At 64.2% G+C, this 15,897-nt stretch overlaps 1 protein-coding gene across 4 annotated transcripts in view; it reads left to right on the top strand.

Moving 5' to 3' along the window:
* The first annotated feature begins 452 nt into the window (after positions 1-452).
* Positions 453-15,897, top strand: part of PDE2A (phosphodiesterase 2A) — a 54,873-nt gene continuing 39,428 nt past the window's right edge. For 2 of the 4 annotated variants that reach the window (XM_062196664.1, XM_062196663.1), the window contains exons 1-2: positions 8,355-8,431; positions 9,621-9,682. In XM_062196664.1, the coding sequence (XP_062052648.1) occupies positions 8,371-8,431; positions 9,621-9,682 (123 nt within the window). In that variant the 5' untranslated portion in view covers positions 8,355-8,370. Of the gene's footprint in view, positions 610-8,354; positions 8,432-9,620; positions 9,683-15,897 lie in introns of those variants that run through there. The other 2 variants (XM_062196665.1, XM_062196662.1) reach the window with 2 other exon arrangements.

Here is a 15,897-nt window from a genome sequence, read left to right as displayed (position 1 = left end):
CGGCCTGCCCCATTCCCCCTTTCCCCTTCCCCTCCTCCGCCCCGCGCTCCGCCCCTCCCTGGCGCTGGTCTCGGCCCCGGGCCCCCGGGACTTCAAGTGGCGGTGTGGGACCGGATGTGATCAGACAGGTGGGGGGCTCTTAGAGGAGACCCCTGGAGGCCGGGTGGGCAACGGAGGGAGCGAAGGCTGAGAGCAGCTCCCGGGCCGGGGGTCCCCGGTCGCACATGAGTGGGAAGAAGCTGGGCAGAGCGGAGCTGAGGGAGGCGAGAGCTGGTGGGGCCGGTGGGGTCCCACGATCGCACTGGCCGAGAGGGTGCTGTCCACGGTTGCAGGAGGTAGGCGGGGCCGGGGCGGGCCAGGGGCGGGCCGGGGCGGGGCTGGGGCGGACCCTCGAGCGGACCCAGCTAGGCTGTCGCGCGGACGCGCTGACCGAGCGAGCGCAGCGGCCGGGCCGGCGGGCGGGCGGGCGGCCGGGCGGCGGCGAGCATGGTCCTGGTGCTGCACCACATCCTCATCGCTGTTGTCCAATTCCTCAGGCGGGGCCAGCAGGTCTTCCTCAAGCCGGACGAGCCGCCGCCGCCGCCGCAGCCATGCGCCGACAGCCTGCAGGTAGGGGGGCCCCCCCGCACTGGGCGCGAGGAGAACGGGGTGTCCTGCGAGCCAGGGCCAGTCCGCGGAGCGTGTGGCTACTGGCCGCTCGGTCCACCTGCCCCTGCTCCCTCCTCTGTTCCTAACCCAACTCCTGGGCCGGGACTGCAACCCCTATCCAGAGCCCTTCAGTCCGCAGTCGGATCCCAAAGCAGACTCTGAAGCCCTTCTGTCCCGGACTTCACCCCCAGCCCTGAGCTCCCAGTCCACCGGGACACCCCAGCCTGGAGCACCCTGCCCCCAGATGAGTGGGAGACCCCTAACCAAGCCTCTGAGCTCCACTGCGTGTTTGGGACCCCGGGAGCACCCAGACCACCTGAATCCCCAGTCCCCGGCATGGAAGCGCCTCTGAGCTGGGGCCTCACCCCAGTCTCCGCTGCTCCCCCACCCCGATTCCCACTCAAGCCTCTGGACTTCAGCGAGCGTGGAGCCTACCCGGCTCCTGACCCTTCTGCTCCTCAGGGATTCTGGCTCTCTGCCTCCCTCCCACAGAGGAGACCCCACCTAGAAGAGACCCCCTAGTCCTCTCCTGGGACCCCAGCTGCTCCCTGGGAGTTGGGGTCCCGCATCATTCTCTGCGAGCCTTCTCTGTTTCTCTCCAAGTCTTGAGCTCACTCGCTGTCTCCCTCTGATTTGCTCTCGCTTGTACCCAACCCTCTCCAGCCCATCTGTTTCCCTCCCTGGTTTCTCCAGGTCCCTCTCTCTCTCTCTCTCTGCTCAGGGGTCTCCCTCTGTGTCACCCCTTCCCCTTGTATCTGTCTTAGCCTTGAGGTGAGGAGAGGCAGCTCAGAGCAGACGAGAGCCCCAGGATCGCTGCCCCTCCTCATTCCCAGGCTTGGTGCTGTGGGCTCCGGGGGAGGGGGGGGTCTAAGCATGTGCTGTGCTGCCCTCAGGTGGCGCCCAGGGATCTCACAGAGGGGCACGGGCCTTGGGAACTGATAGCCCCCCACCTCCCCACTGTCTTGGTCCTGGCTCTGGTAGCTGGGGACTCAGGATGGGGGAGAGGATGGGGTCTGGCACCTGTCGGGGGAGGGAGAGTCCTGCCTCTGAGTGCCCTCGCGTGTGTACAGCAGAGCTGGGCTGTGCGTGTGGCCCCGTGTGGCGTGCCGTGGGGACTGTGGGGCGAGTGTGGGGATGTGGAGTCTCTGGCAGTGCGTGCTGAGTGGCTAGCCAGGCAGCGTTGTGGGTGAGCAGTGGTACTGGGCGTGTGACGACGGTGTGTGTGTGGTTGGATGGCAGCTTGCATGAGGGCTGTGTGTGCCCTGTGGCTGTTGCTGAGCGCTGTGTGTAGTCAGGAAAGGCCCCCGTGCGGTCAGGGTGGGGGAGTGCGGGGGTCTCGCTAGCTGTCTTGTCAGGAGCAGTTGGGGGCCTGAGTGAGTTTGCAGCCTGAGTGCCTGGCTTGGAGTCACTGTGATGCCTCCTGGGTTCACGTGGGGAGTAGATTAGGGGTGTGTGTGGGTGTTTGAGTGCCATGTATCTGTGTAGGGGGTGTCTGTGTGACTCTGGACAGGAAAGGGTGCAGCCAGAGCTGAGGGTGTGAGGCAAAGGACCTGTGGACCAAGTAGTGGCGGAGGAGGGTGTGGAGGCAGGGCTCAGGCAGGCTTGACTGTGCTAGGGGCTCTGTTCCCACAGCCCTGTGACATCCTGCTGTGATATTAGGTGTGCACATTATCCATGCAGGGTGTGTCTGCATGTGTCGCCATGTCTGGGTGGCGGTGTGTGTTGAATTTAATTGGATGCATGTGTCCGGGGCTGGGGAGGCGAGTGTGAGGGGTGTGAGATGCGTGGGGGGGGCCTGAGTGTGAGTACGGTGTGAAGTGTGGGTGTGTGATCTTTTCTCCCTGTGAGCTGTGTGTGTGCGCGCGCGAGGGGTGCACACGGAGCGAGGGCCGTGTGGGCTTGGGGCCGTAGTGTTGTGGGCGCTGTGGAGCATGCTTCTGGGGGCCGGGAGTGTGTGCCTAAGGTGCGAGGCTGGAGGAGCGAGATCTGCGATGCTTGGCAGGTGAGAGTGCAGCAGGTGCCCGTCGGTGTCTGTGGAGCGACGTGAGTGTGTGGGAGGGAGGCCCTGCCGTGCCTGCTTCCCTCCCCATGAGGTCCCTAGAGATGCCCCCCCCCCCCCCCCCCCGACTGCTCCTACCCTTTGCCCTTCATCCTGCTTGTCTTGACCAAAGCCTTTGTGTTGGGTTTCCTGCTGAGCAGGCGCTGGGCAGGCGGCGGGCGGGCGATGGCGCTGGCCGGGAACCTTTGTTCTTTTCCTCTTGCCTGTCTCGTGTTTGGGGCCGGGTTTGGAGGGACGGCAGAGGATGTGTGCGTCAGCAAGGTCACTGCGCTTACTACCCCCTCACCCCCGTCATGGCACTCTACAGAGGGCAGGGTCCTGGTGCACAGGAGGCCTGGGGCTGTCTCTGGTGCCGCCTCCTGGTGCTGCAGCAGCTTGGGCTGAGCTTGGAGTTGGGCAAGTTTGCTGGTCACGCAACCTCAGTCCTGTGGTGGCCCAGGGCCCTTCCTGGCTCCTGTCATTGTCAGGGGTGCTGAGCCGCCAGCCACCACTTCTGTGCGCTCACCTGGGCAGCGAGTCCTCAGTCTCTGCTGATCTTGACCCTGCACCTGATGAGAGTTCATACGGACAGCCCTGTCTGCTAGGGGGAGACCTGGGCGCACCGCTGGGCACCTCCTGGTCTGATGGGGGTGATTCCGGTCTGGGGGGGCGGTGCTCCAGGTGCTCCTCCTGGGAAGGCAACAGGACAGAGTCATCCTGCTTGTCATTGTCACCATCATCGTCATCATTTTGGGGCTGTTCTTTCCACATTCCAAGGTGCTTTCACAAATGTCTCATTCAACAGATGAACTCGTTCAGTTGTCTAAAAGCGTTCATTGAGCACCTGCTGTGTACCAGGCAGGCAGAGTTTGAATGCTGGGGTCAGAGTGGTGACCGAATCAGTCTGAGAGAGCCCACCTTCTGTGTCAGGCCCCAGCACGGCCCCTCCGTTCTGTGCACCTGGTTCTAAGGGGCTGGGTGTGTACATTCCCTGGTGCTGGGGTTTGGCTGCTGTGAGAGTGTGGGCCTGGGTGTCCCCTCTGCTCACCCCTTGTGTTCTGACTTGGGCTGCGTCAATCTGCAGAGGCCCTAGCTGGCCTCTAGGGAAACTGAGGCCCAGAGCAAGGAGAGGACTTCAGGCCTTGTCAGCTTCCTTTCACTGGCGTTCCCAGAGGCCGAGAGAGGGCGGGTGACTGGGCCCAGGTCTTGCAGCAAGTTGCCAGAGCCCGGACTAAGATCCAGCTTTCTTGGCCGTGAGGCTGGGCTCCGGCCCCAGCACCATGCTGGTCCCTGGCTGGCCTCCGTGCTGCCTGCTGCGGGTAAATGATTATTAATGACCCCCTTGGCAAAGAGACAGGAAACGCTTCCCAGCCACAGCTGGGGGCCTGCTCCCTTGCAGCCCCAGCCCTGCCCACCTGCCCTGGCCCTGGGGTCCTGCCGGTGTTGTCTGCCACCTGCCCTCCCCGCCTTCTCGCTCCTCCTGTTTGTCCACCACCCTGAGCTTGACCTGCCAGGGGCAAAGCACGAGAGGACGGAGCTTTCTTGCCCACGTCCCTGTCCCTCAGCTCCAACGGACTCCAACCTGACTCACCTCTGTACTTCCTGGTGCCAGATCAGCCAGAAGTAGCCCCTTCTCCAGGAAGCCTTCCCTGAATGCATGGCCAGTCCCTCCACTGCCACTGCCCTGAGTCTCCCTCATGGCAGGCTCAGTCCCACTCATGATTTGCTCTTGTGGCCATAGGGCTGGCCTGGGCACTTTCTCCGGCCTGTTCCCAATTGCCACCCAGGGATTGACATGGGAGGAGGCACTCAGACACCTCCTCCAGGAAGCCCCCAGCCCACCCTGTCTTTCCTCTGAGCACCCTGCTTTGCCTGTCCAAGCCGCATACTGCGTGGGGCCAGTGGACATCAGAGAGCACCCACTGTGTGCCCAGCAGGGAGGGTCGGGGGAGAGGAGCAAGTCCTGGGCCTCGAGATTCCCCACTAGGTCTCCCGCAGCTGTGCCACCTGCGGCAGGGAGCACAGGCCCCCGTGCAGGGCTGGGGCCAGGAGGGGCACAGGCAGAGTGTGTGGTGAGGGCAGCGATAAATTCGGGGCTTTGCTGGGACCTCCTCATTCATTCAGGGGCAAGTGGGGCAGCTTCCAGGAGGAAACAAGTCTAAGCTGAGAGCTCCAGGATGAGCCAGGAGAAAGTTCTGGATGAAGAGAGGGAAGCCTGCAGTCCCTGAACCCCGACTATCAGGGGCCCTGGCAGCAGGGGTGGGAGGAGGCAAGCGTCCAGAGGTGGGACTTCTGCAGGGGGAAGCGGCGCTGGGGGAGGAGTGTCGCAAGGAGCTCCCTGGGCCATGTGGTGGGGGCCACAGGGGAGGCTGGTGTGCTTCAGGCAAGGGGCGCCGGGTACTGGACAGGGAAATGGCTGAAGGGTGGTGGCGATGGTAGAGAAGGGAGCTGGAGGAGGCTGTGGCTGCCCAGGCTGTGTGGTGGGCGTTGCGCAGTCCGAGGCGCCACAGGGCTGAGCCCTGGTTCTGTCCCTCCCAGGACCAAGGGTCCCGGGATGTCTTCCCCTGAGGGCGTGAGCTCTGAGGCTGCACCTGGAGCAGGGGGGTAGGACGTGGCTCAGGGCTGCTGCACACTCACCTGTAGCTAGGGGAAGTGGAGATCCGCCCTGGACACGCGGCGCTCAGACTCCAAAAATCTCACACGACCCGTGAAGAAAGCTCAGATCCCAAAATGGCTGAGTGCTTTGCAAAACGAGCCGAAATGGAAGTTGATGAAAATGCGAAACATACGTGATCCTCCGGATGTAAATTGTAGCCTCAGCTGCTCCCTGAGCTATGGATCTGGCTCCCTTGAAACTGCTGCCTCCCATGTGGCTGCCCCCTGGGGCTCCGGGCCCTCCCTGCCAGGGCCCCTCCTCTGGGAAGCCTGCCCTCTGGCTGGTGGCTTCAGGAGACAGGCATTTTGCTTTTCCTCCCCCCCCCCCAAGGGAGCCAGCCATCCTGTGCACCCCCAATTCATGGGTGCCCCTGTTTGAGGGTGCAGGAGGTGGCAGGCAGGCAGGAAATGGGGCAGAGGGCCAGCAGCCAGAGCAAGGCGAAGCCAGGGCCGCAGGTACCAAACCCCTGCGTTTCAGAAGCTGGAGGTTGCGCGGTTCGCGGCATCCTTGTGTGCTGAGGTCGGGCCTGTGATCCCCGGGCGGGGCGCTGCTTCACTCCCACCTCTTGCCCAAGACCAGTTTCCCAGCTGCTCTCTCTCTGTCAGGGCAAAGGAGGAAGCTGAGGGTCAGTGTCGCCCAGGGTCACATGAGCTCCCGCTTGAGAGTCTGGGCTGGCACTGGGGCGGCTCCAGCCTCCTCGCCTCTCAGCCCCCCACCCCCGCCAGGCTGTGTGGGGGTGTGCTTGTGATGCCGGCACTCTGTGACTTTAAGATGCTGAGGCCCCCCGAGTGAATCCAGGGTTCTAGGATTCGATGATCTGATGATTCAATGATTCTAAATGGGGCTGCTGGGAAGAGCTGCAAGCACCTGCCCTGTTAATGTCAGCGTTCAGTTAATAAAAACCTAACAAGACGCAATGGAGACAGAGAACACGGCCTGGTGGGAGGGAGCCAAAGGAGAGCCGGCCCGGGTTAGGGGAGCGGAGACCCCCTGCGCCCAGTGGCTGCCTGTGCTCTGCTTGCCAGAGGTCTGCCCCTCCCTCAGCTGGCAGGGCCACGGGGTCATTTCCTCCAGCCCCCTGCCTCTGCTCCTCAGCCACTGCAGCCCATGGCAGAGAGGGGAGCGCCCTTTCCTCCCAGCCCGAGTCTGGGGCACAAGCGTCCACGGCAGAGGAAGGAGCGGCCTGCTCCCCCCTCCCCGCAGCGCCGGCCCGAGGGGGAAAACAGGACATGAACACTTCCTGGACACGGACATGGAAACACACGCACCCCTGCCTGTGCGAGCCCCAAGTACAAAGGGCTCTGACGAGGGCAGAGGCCGGGGCGGCAGCATGGGCTGAGGAGGGCAGGCCCGGCTCTCGCCCTGCGGGTGTTGGGAGGGAGGTCCCAGGCCCGGGCTCCGGGGCTCTGGGGCCGGCCTGGCGCAAGGCCAGCCCAGTTGTGTGGCATCTTCGTGCCTCTTGGGTCCTGCTCATGCCACTGCCCCTGACCAGGGCTGCAGAGGGGCCCGGTCTGCAGGGTGAGGGCCTTGGCCATCTGGGCATCCATCCTGGTAGCACAAGTCCAGGGGCTTGCCCAGCCTGGTGGGCTCGCAGACCCCACATCTTCCGGGGACCCTGGACACCTGGGGAGCAGGAGCGGGAGTGGCAGTCAGGCTCGGGGCGGAGCCCCTGGCGGGCACCCTCCATCTCTCTCCTCCCACAGGCCAGAAGGCAGGTGGGGTGGTGACAGCTGCTCTCTGTCCTCCACAAGGCTCCATTGTCTGCCCCCTTCTGTCTTGGCCTCAGGACAGGGTGCCAGCAGGGTATCCTGCCCCAGCTGCCCCACCCACGCTGTGCTCTCCTCTCTGCCTGTCCCATCTCTGGCTCTCTTCATTTCTAAGTCTTAGCTCAAAAGATTGTGAGATCACCAAGTCCAACGCTTTTCAACTTCAGATTAATCTTCAAACTAGCTCAGAGAAGGGAGGATCCTGCCTGGGACTGCACAGCAGGCTGCACAGAGCCCAGTGCCATCCACGCTCTCTCTTCCCCACTGGCTCTGGGGGTACACTGCCCTTGGCCTCCGGCTGCGGGTTTGAGCTCTGACCCAGGCTCTGCTGAGCACACCGGCACCCCCCAAAGCCTGGTGGGCTTCTCTCTCCTCAGCCCTTACACAGCCCAAGCTGCTCTCCCCTCCTCGTATGGCCCCAGACCCCTCTCTTCGCCACTGTCCCTGCTGCCTGGCTGACCCCTGGGACTCAGACCAGAGCTCAGGTCTCCGAGGCTGGGGTGTGCACCTGTGCACTGGACGCACAGATGTGCAAGTGCACATCCAAGGGCTGCCCGGGAACCTAGTGTCCCCATTTGTGAAGCCGCAGGTGCCTCCTCCAGGGAGCCTCCCAGGACCACTTGCCCCTTTGTGAGCCTTGGTTCCTCCTCTGTGACCCCTAGGGCAGGGCGGAGACGGGCCCCTCCTTCAGTGTCTCCAGGAGGGGCTCAGCTTCCTGTGGCTGGGTGGGGATAGCCCTGAGGTCCCCAGAGGATGGTGGGACAATGGAGAGGCGGTGACAGATGAGACATTGCGTCTTCCCCCCAGCAGGCTCCACCCTACCTGACCTCCCTGCTTGGTGTCTGGGGCACAGCCCTGGCCTGTGGGTCCCTGAGAGTGAGGGTCCTTGTCGGAGATGGGGTTGCCCCCGCAGCACGTGGACGGGTTGGTGCCTGCGGAGTGGGACGCGAGCTCGGCCTCTCTGGCCGCGGAGGGAGGTAGAGGGTGAGGCTGAGCCTGGGGGGAGATGGCCGAGCTGAGAGTGCCTAGCAGAGGCCTTGTCCTGTCTGCTTCGCCCGCACTTGGGGTCGGCGGGCGGGAACCGGAAGCTGCCTGGGGCTGAGGACGGCCCTGGACAACACGCTGGTGGGTGCAGGAGGCCTGCGGGCAGGGGGATCCCAGCACTGCCTCCTGGGGGAGGGAAGGCCCTGTCCTGTGCAGTTCAGTGGGGAGCCCATTGGGCAGCGGTGACAAAGGCGGCTCAGGCTCTGCGGACAAGAGGGATGGGCCAGGGGTCAGGCACTTATCTCGGACGCCGTCATTTCCTCCGCCGGACGTGGCCGGGTGAGTGGGGTCATCGCACAGAGGGAAGGAACAGGCCAGAGCCAATGCACACTGGGCCCATGGAGGAGGCAAGCGCGTGGGGGACCTTGGCACGCCCTGGGCTGCTGGCCGTCCCTTGCAGCCACACCTAGGCCATCGCCCTGCACACAGACCCCGTCACCCCGTGTGCCATGGGGCCCAGCTGCAGACACAGGACCCAGGGACATGCGGGATAACCAGACAGCAGGCCACTGCCACGCTGGGAGCAGCTACACGCCAGGTGCAGGCACTGTCAGCCGCGCGCATGCGCGCCAGGAGAGCAGAGATTCCAGTAGTTCATTGCAGGCGTCCAGGGCCAGGGCCAGAAGAGGGGGCCCCAGAAGGCACCTCAGAAGCCCCCAGTGTTGACTGTGCTCCCCCCAAGCCTGCTCAGTGTCTAAGGCTGTTTATTTCCTGCAGGGATGGGTGTCTCACCCCTCCCCCGCCCCATCCCCACCACACGCTTCCGAAGCTGCCAAATCAAATCAGGCCCTGCGCCCGCGCCAGGCTGGCATGGCGGCCAGCAGCTGACGGGCACAGAGCCAGGCTCAGAATATCCCACTGCCTGTCCCATGCCTGGGCATGCTGGCCGTGGGGGCGGGGAGGGGCAGCGGCTCGTGGGAGGCTGGGGTCTCTGATGCTGCCTGCGTGGGGGGCTCTGGAGGAGTCCAGCACAGGGTCCTGCTGAGACTGCCAGGCTGCCGTGCCTGGGCCCCCACTGCCAGCATTCCGGGAGCTGTGGCAATGGTGCTGGGGGTCCGATCCGAGCTGGGGGAATGGGGGTGGGGGCCTACACAGCCAGCCACGGGGCGGAGACCCACTGGTAGTCTGTGAGCTAACGCCTAGCCCGTGGTGGAGGCTCAGTGGCTGTGTGAGGTGGACCCTCTTTGTAACCAGGGAAGCTGAGGCTTCCAGAGCGGTAGTGGAGTCAGAAGTGTAAGTGTGTGTGGGGGGCTCAGAAGCGCTTAAGACCCTCTTGTTTCCACTCCGAGGCCTGGGCCGAAAGAAGCCAGCAGGGAGGCCTACGGGAAGCAGGGTACAACCAGGCAAGGCTCCCTGGAGGAGGAAGAGGCCGCCCATAGGCTCACTGGGGGCTGATGGGAGGGCAGCCGGGGTGGGGAAGGGGAGAGGGGCTGGCAGGCCTCAGCCCCTGGCTTTCCTGTCTCTGCAGCCAGCCAGGACCCCCTTGCACAGGAGCCAGAGCCCCCAGGGAGCAGAGCCGGCAGACTGGAGGTGAGAGCTCGGCTCAGTGGAGGGCGGCGTGGGGGGCCTCGAGGGTGGGGCGCAGGCTGGAGGTCCGCGGGGAGGATGGGAGGCTGGAGCGGCATCCCAGCCCCACCCCAGCCCCTGCTTATGCCTCTGGGGCATCTTCTCCCCCAGCCAAGCCCATCTTCCCCACCTCTTGCACCTGACCTGGTTTCCTCCCCACTCAGGGTCTTCTTCCACCTGCCCCCCTCACCTGGGCCATTTCAGACCCTCCCTGGTCCCCTGGCTGACAATTTCCTGTTTCCTGGCTCCCTCTCCACCTCCCCTCCCTGCCTCCTGCCTCCTGCCTGAGCCCAGGACCTGCCTGGCCACCCGCCGCTCACTGGCTGCCTGCTTTCCCTCGCCTGGTCTGCCGGGTCCTCACGGGGCTCCCCGAGGCTCTTTGTGAACTTGCTACTTTCCTGCTCAAAAGTTCCCCATGCTCCCCAACCCCTGCCCCCTGAAGCAGCGCCCCCCTTCCTGCTCCCCAAACTGCTCTCCCTGCCTCCTCCCCACACCCACTGCCTCCCCCCCCCCCCCCCCCAGCTTCCTCAATCCTGGGCTCTGCTCTAGCCTCCCCTCCTCCGGGCAGTCCCCGCTGCCCGCGTCACCACCGGACCAAGCTCGCTCACCCTCCCTCCTCTGAGCTCTCCTGCCCCACCGCCGCCAGATGCTGGGGACTTCTGCTTTTCCAGCACCCCCGAGCTATGCCACGAGCACCCCGTTTTCTCTACCATGTGCCTCTGTACTAATGTCTGGCTCTGCACCGTGAGCTCCTGGAGCCTGGGGACCCTGCCTGTTTCTTTCTCCAGTCGTACACTGGCAGAGCCCCGTCTCCAGCGCCTTCTCCTGCCTCTGGGACACCTCATAGGGATCTTCAGTGCTGGACGGGCCTTGAGGTGCAAAAAAGAGGGTGGGGGGTGGGTGTGGGAGATTGGCATGGGGTGTGCGTGCACGCACATCGGTGGAAGCGGCCCGCGGTGCGAGTCTGCCCCTGTGCCCGGCCACGTTGGGAGGAAGGGGAGGGCGCCTGCGCGGCGGCCCCACTCAATGCAGGAGCTGCAGCCCTGTGTGCTTGCTCAGGTCTTGCAGCCCTGGGGAGGTGTGGGCCTCGTTGTTCCCTTTTTACAGTGGGCGGAGCTGAGGCCCAGAGTGGGTGAGGCGGAGCTGAGGGTGGAGCCCGGATGTGTCTTGTGCTCAAGCCTCTCTCCTGCCCTAGGGTGAGATGGGAAGGAGGTGCCCATGCGGGGTCTGGTGCACAGGTGCCCTGGGAGGGGTAGGGCTGAGGCCGAGAGCGCGCCTCCCTGTAGGGTGGGCCCTGCGGCTGGGAGCTGGCATGCGGTGGGGTGGGGAGACGGGGCCTGGGAAGCCATTATTAATTTATTTATTGCCATGGCATTCCCCACGGGCTGGGGGCTCCCCCCAGAGCCGGGACAGATGGTGTTCCTGGGAACCGGCAGGCAGCATCGCAGCAGCCGTGGCCACCCACCAGGAGAGAAGGGATGTGTCATCTACTCGGGAGGGGCGGGGCTCTCAGAGCTGAGACCCTCATGGGCGTTGGGCGTTGGGCGGCTGGGGCTGAGCCCCCAGGGAAGGAGCTCCAAGCTCCCTGCGCTTGCCTCTGGGCACAGCCACCTCGGCCTCAGCTCCCCTGCGCTCTGCAAGTCCCAGTTCTGTCCCCGCCCAGCTTCAGCTCCCCCATGCTCTCCGCTTGTGGGTCTCGATCGATCCATCCCGGTCTCCTCCTGCTGCCTCCTTCCTCTGATTGAGGATCTTGGAGCAGGAGGCGCTCTGCTCTGAGCTCTGGCCTCCCCCTAATCCCACATCCGTCCCAGAGACGGCCCGCGTCTGCCTGGCCTCCCGGCTACGCCTGCTCTCTATCTGGTGCTGTCAGCACCCCGGGGAAGGGGTGGACTGCGCTTTGGGGCTCCCCAACATGGAGAGGACAGTGCAGGCTACAGGAACGGCTGGAGGTGGAGAGGGAACTGGGACTGGGGAGCCTGACCAGGGGCCCTCCTTTGGGGGCACCAGCTGGAGAGGCAAGATGACCTTGCACAGATCACAGGGTACGATCATCAGGGGTTCCAAGCCCCGCTTTACCTCTGTGACACGTGACCAGCCCAAGCGTGAGTTTCCTGTCAGGCCAGATAGGGCTGAGGACCTGTTGCTGCCGGGCCTCGTGAGGTGCCTGGCCCTCCCCTCCCCAGCTCCCTGGCAGGAGTCGGCCCCTCCCTGCTTCCCTCGAGTGTACAATCCTCAGAGCCAGGCTGAGCTGCAGGGCTGTGCCGAGGCTGCTGGAGGTTCTGTGGGCATGGCACGCGTCCCTGGCACTGGCTGGGAGGCAGCCAGGAGAGCAGAGCTGCCCACGCCCACCCCCACCCAGGAGCATCCGTCCAGCACACCCTGGTTGGATGGTCCCTGCCCCCATGCAAGCTGGCCGGCTTGGAGGAGGGGCTCTTGCGCCTCAGCCTGGGGTCCTCCTTCAGGGCCGGGCTCTGCCTTGTTACCACCCTGAAACCAGGGCTGAGGCTGTGGAAGTTAGTGAACTAAGCACACCAAGTCTGTATTGGCACTCAGGGCCCAAACAGGGCCCCAGGCGCGCCAGCTGGGGCAGAGGTAGGCACCGACAAGGAAACAGGTATGTGCACTAAGCCCCTGAGGGCACTGCACAGCCTGGCCCCTCTCTCACTGCCCTTGGCTTGGCTTCGTTCCCCTTGCCTGTTGCTTCACCTCTCCTGGGCCCACATGGGCCCTTGGCATAGGCCTGGTATACAGTAGGCACCCAATAAATGCTTCTGGAATGAATGAAAATGGCTCTGAGTAGAGTTGGGGTAGTTCCTCAAAGAGGGCACAGTTGCTTGGTTGGGGCAATCTTGGAGATTTTTTGGAGGAGGACGTCTTGGCACCTTGAAGGATGTGAATGAAGGGATCCGCTGGGCAGTGAGAAAAGTCCCCAGGGTCAGGTTCGGGCAGCAAAGGCCAGCCCAGGACTGGGAGCAAGCAGCCCGAGGAGCCTGGGCTGAGGCCTCTGCCCCGGAGGGGCTGCAGGAGGCTGCGACCCTCATCTCCGAGTTCTGGGCTGGAGAAGGCCCAGGTGCCAGTGATGTCGCCCAGCATGGTGGGACAGCCATGGGATGGGCAGCGGCCAGGGTGGCTGTGGGAGGTGGGACCGCGAGGGTGTGCAGGGGGAAGGAGCTGCCAAGCGGGCAGGTAGGCGGGACCCCTCTGTGTCGCCACGGGAGAAGCCTCGGTGCAGGCAGCCCTGGCTAAGGCCGGAAGCCGCTCTTCGGGCCTACATTTGAAATTCTCGAGTGACTACTCCCAAGTGGCAGCTGTGGCCCCCGCCGCCTAGGCCCACACGTCAGAGCCAGTGGCTGCGCTGATGCCCCCAGGCCCTCAGGGAGCCGCTGCCAACAAGTCGGCAGGAGCATCTGGCATCCGCGAGGGCCCCGAGGCCCTGCCATCTGTCTGTGCCCACCTGTCGGGCCACCTGGGCCTGGGGCGTGCAGGGACCCGGGGCCAGGGAGGCAGTCACAGCTGCCATGGCAGCCCGTCTCCGTCTGTCTGGCTGTCTGCCTGTGCACGCGCCTCACTGCGGACAAGGCTGACCGAGAGAGAGCACCGTTCCAGGCCCTGTCATCAGGTCTGAGGGAGGAGGCACTTCTACCCAAATAAAACAGAGTCCAGGAAGGGACCAGGCTTGTGGACGGGCCCCCAGCAGGCCCTGGAAAGTGCAGCCCCCTTGTGGGCCCGTGGTGAAGGCTCAGAGAGAGGCAGCGACTGGCTGAGGGTTGCACAGCAGCCCTGGGCCTGCACCAGCGCCAGCTGCTGTGGGCCCCTGGGGGCGGTCCCTGCAGCCGGCCCCTCCCTGGCCCGCCTGGCTCTGGGCTGTAAACACAGAGAGAACAAGTTCCGTTTCCCGGGAAATATTTATCTGGGGCCGTGTGGAGAGCGTGTGCACTGGCCTCCACGTGGCCTTCCTGTAGGGTGCGGGCCAGGGGCCTTGGCAGCTGTGGGGGCCGCTGTGGGGCCACAAGCAGGGCCAGGAAGCCTGGGGGGCAGGGCCAGGAAGCCCCTGCTTGGAGCCTAAGGCTGGCTACTGGCTTCAGGAGAGAGGAGAGAGCTCCGGCTCTGGGTCGGCACGGCCACTGCCCTCCTTGGTTCCTGGCTGCATCTCCTCCAGCCTGCTCTCCTGTCTGGTGCCCCTACCTGGAGGCCTTTCTTCCTCTTACCCCCTGTCCTCTTCCTCCAGGCAGTCCCCCCAGCTCTCTCTAGCCCCCTTTGCCCTCTGCCTTCCAACCTCCCTGCTCAGCTTCCGGGACACATGGGGCCCCACGGAGCCCATCGCGGGCCCCGGTTCAGGCAGGTTGGGCGGCTCCCTGCAGGCTGCCCAGCAGTCCTCTGGGAGACATGGGTCCCTAGGAGTGGGGCGAGGCCCAGAGGTCCCCTCCTCTGCCCTCCTCTGGGTGCCAGCAAAGCCTGGACCCTGGGGGCATCCAGGTAAACAGGGAGTACAGGGAGTGCCATGAGCCCTGCCAGAGTCGGGGTGGGGAGGCAGAGGGGACCCAGGGTTCCTGCCAGCCTGTGCTTGGGCTTGGGGCCCTCTGTCCCAGGCTGGGCCTGGCCTGCATTGGGGCCCTGATGACAGGAAATCCTTGAAGGGACAAGCCAGTGGCCGAGGACTGAGCACAACAACAGGAAGCAAACTTGACCCGGTGCCCCACGGGGTGGGGTGCCTATGAGACCCAGGGTGACGCTGAGGGTGACACCGAGACACTGACCATGAGACCCTGAGTGTGGTACCAAAAAGGTGAACCTCAGCTCGTGATGTGGGACAGCAAGTGTGAGACCACGACCGTGGGGTACTGTGTGGGGGGAGCATCCTGCGGTAGCAAGTGTGTGACCTTTTTGCACTGTGCACTATCACGTGTGTGACACCTGGGGGAGTGATGGGTGTGCAGAGGATGTGGCACCATGAGTGTGAAATACATGGACTCGAGCAAGTGACCCTGTGCGTGACAGATGTGCCCTGGGGCTTGTGGCTCGGGTGACTGGTCCTAAGTTGTGAAGCCGAGTGTATGTGATATGGAGAGCTGTGTGACATGTGGGGCCCCGAGCCTGCCCTCCCTGTGTGACAGTGTGAACCAGGAGCACATGCCACTGTGACGGTCACGGGAAGACACCGATGACCTCAGCCAGGGAGTCCCACGGTCTGACCGATGGTTCTGGAAGGTTGCTCTGGCTGTGTGGTGTGTGAGGGGGGATGAGTCTGGGGCTGCAGAGGGGAGGTGGGCAGAGCAGCAGGCGGCCTCCACAGCTGCCCAAGGAGGAGATGGGCGTGCCTAAGATAAGGGGATGGCAGGAGAGTCAGGGGGGTGCTGGGGAGGTGAAGTGACAGAGCCTGCTGATGGACGAGAGACGAGAGCGACAGGGGAAACAGGACGATGCCCTGGGTTTGGGTTTGAAAAAACCAAGCGATGGCTGGCAGGCGTGTCTGTGAAGGTGGTGGTAGGGCCAGGTGAGTGGGGCGTGGAGGACAGAAGAGACCTGCTTAAGAGTGGGCAGTGGAGGCCAGGCCGTGCCTACTTGTGGGGTCCACGGGCCTGGGGAGCTTGCTGAGCCATGGGCGTGGCTGGGCTGCCCTAGGGAGAGTGCCACGAGGGGAGCTGGGGGCGGGGGACTGAGCACGCACACTCCCTGTAGGCGGCCAAGACCAGGAACATGGAGCGGGGGTTCACAGGGAAGGGGGAGGGGCATGGGTGCTGCTGGGCTCACGGCGGGAGGTGGGGGGAGCACAGGCAAAGAAGGGGCGGGGTCGCTGGAGAGGGTGAAGGTCAAGGGAGATGAAATTTTCATTATGGAGTACTTCATTTAATAAATTAATTTTTTGAAGATTTATTTATTTGAAAGGCAAAGTTACGCAGTGAGGGGGGAGAGAGAGTGAGTGAGTGAGAGAGAGAGAGAGAGAAATCTTCCATTCTCTGGTTCACTCCCCAAATGGCCGCAGTGGCCAGGTTTGGGGTCAGACCGAGGCCAGGAGTCCGTAACTCCATCCAGGTCTCCCACGTAGATGCAGGGGTCCAAGTACTCGGGCCATCTTCTGCTGCCTGCCAAGGAGCTGGCTGGGAAGCCGAGCAGCTGGACTCCGGCCAGCGCTCTGATACGGGATGCTGGTGTTTCAAGCGTTGGCTTCACCTGCTGAG

The sequence above is a fragment of the Lepus europaeus genome, chromosome 7 (genome assembly GCF_033115175.1).
Source record: "Lepus europaeus isolate LE1 chromosome 7, mLepTim1.pri, whole genome shotgun sequence".
NCBI lineage: Eukaryota > Metazoa > Chordata > Mammalia > Lagomorpha > Leporidae > Lepus > Lepus europaeus.
Note: the sequence above shows the minus strand (reverse complement) of the source record. Positions and strands in the feature narration are given on the sequence as shown.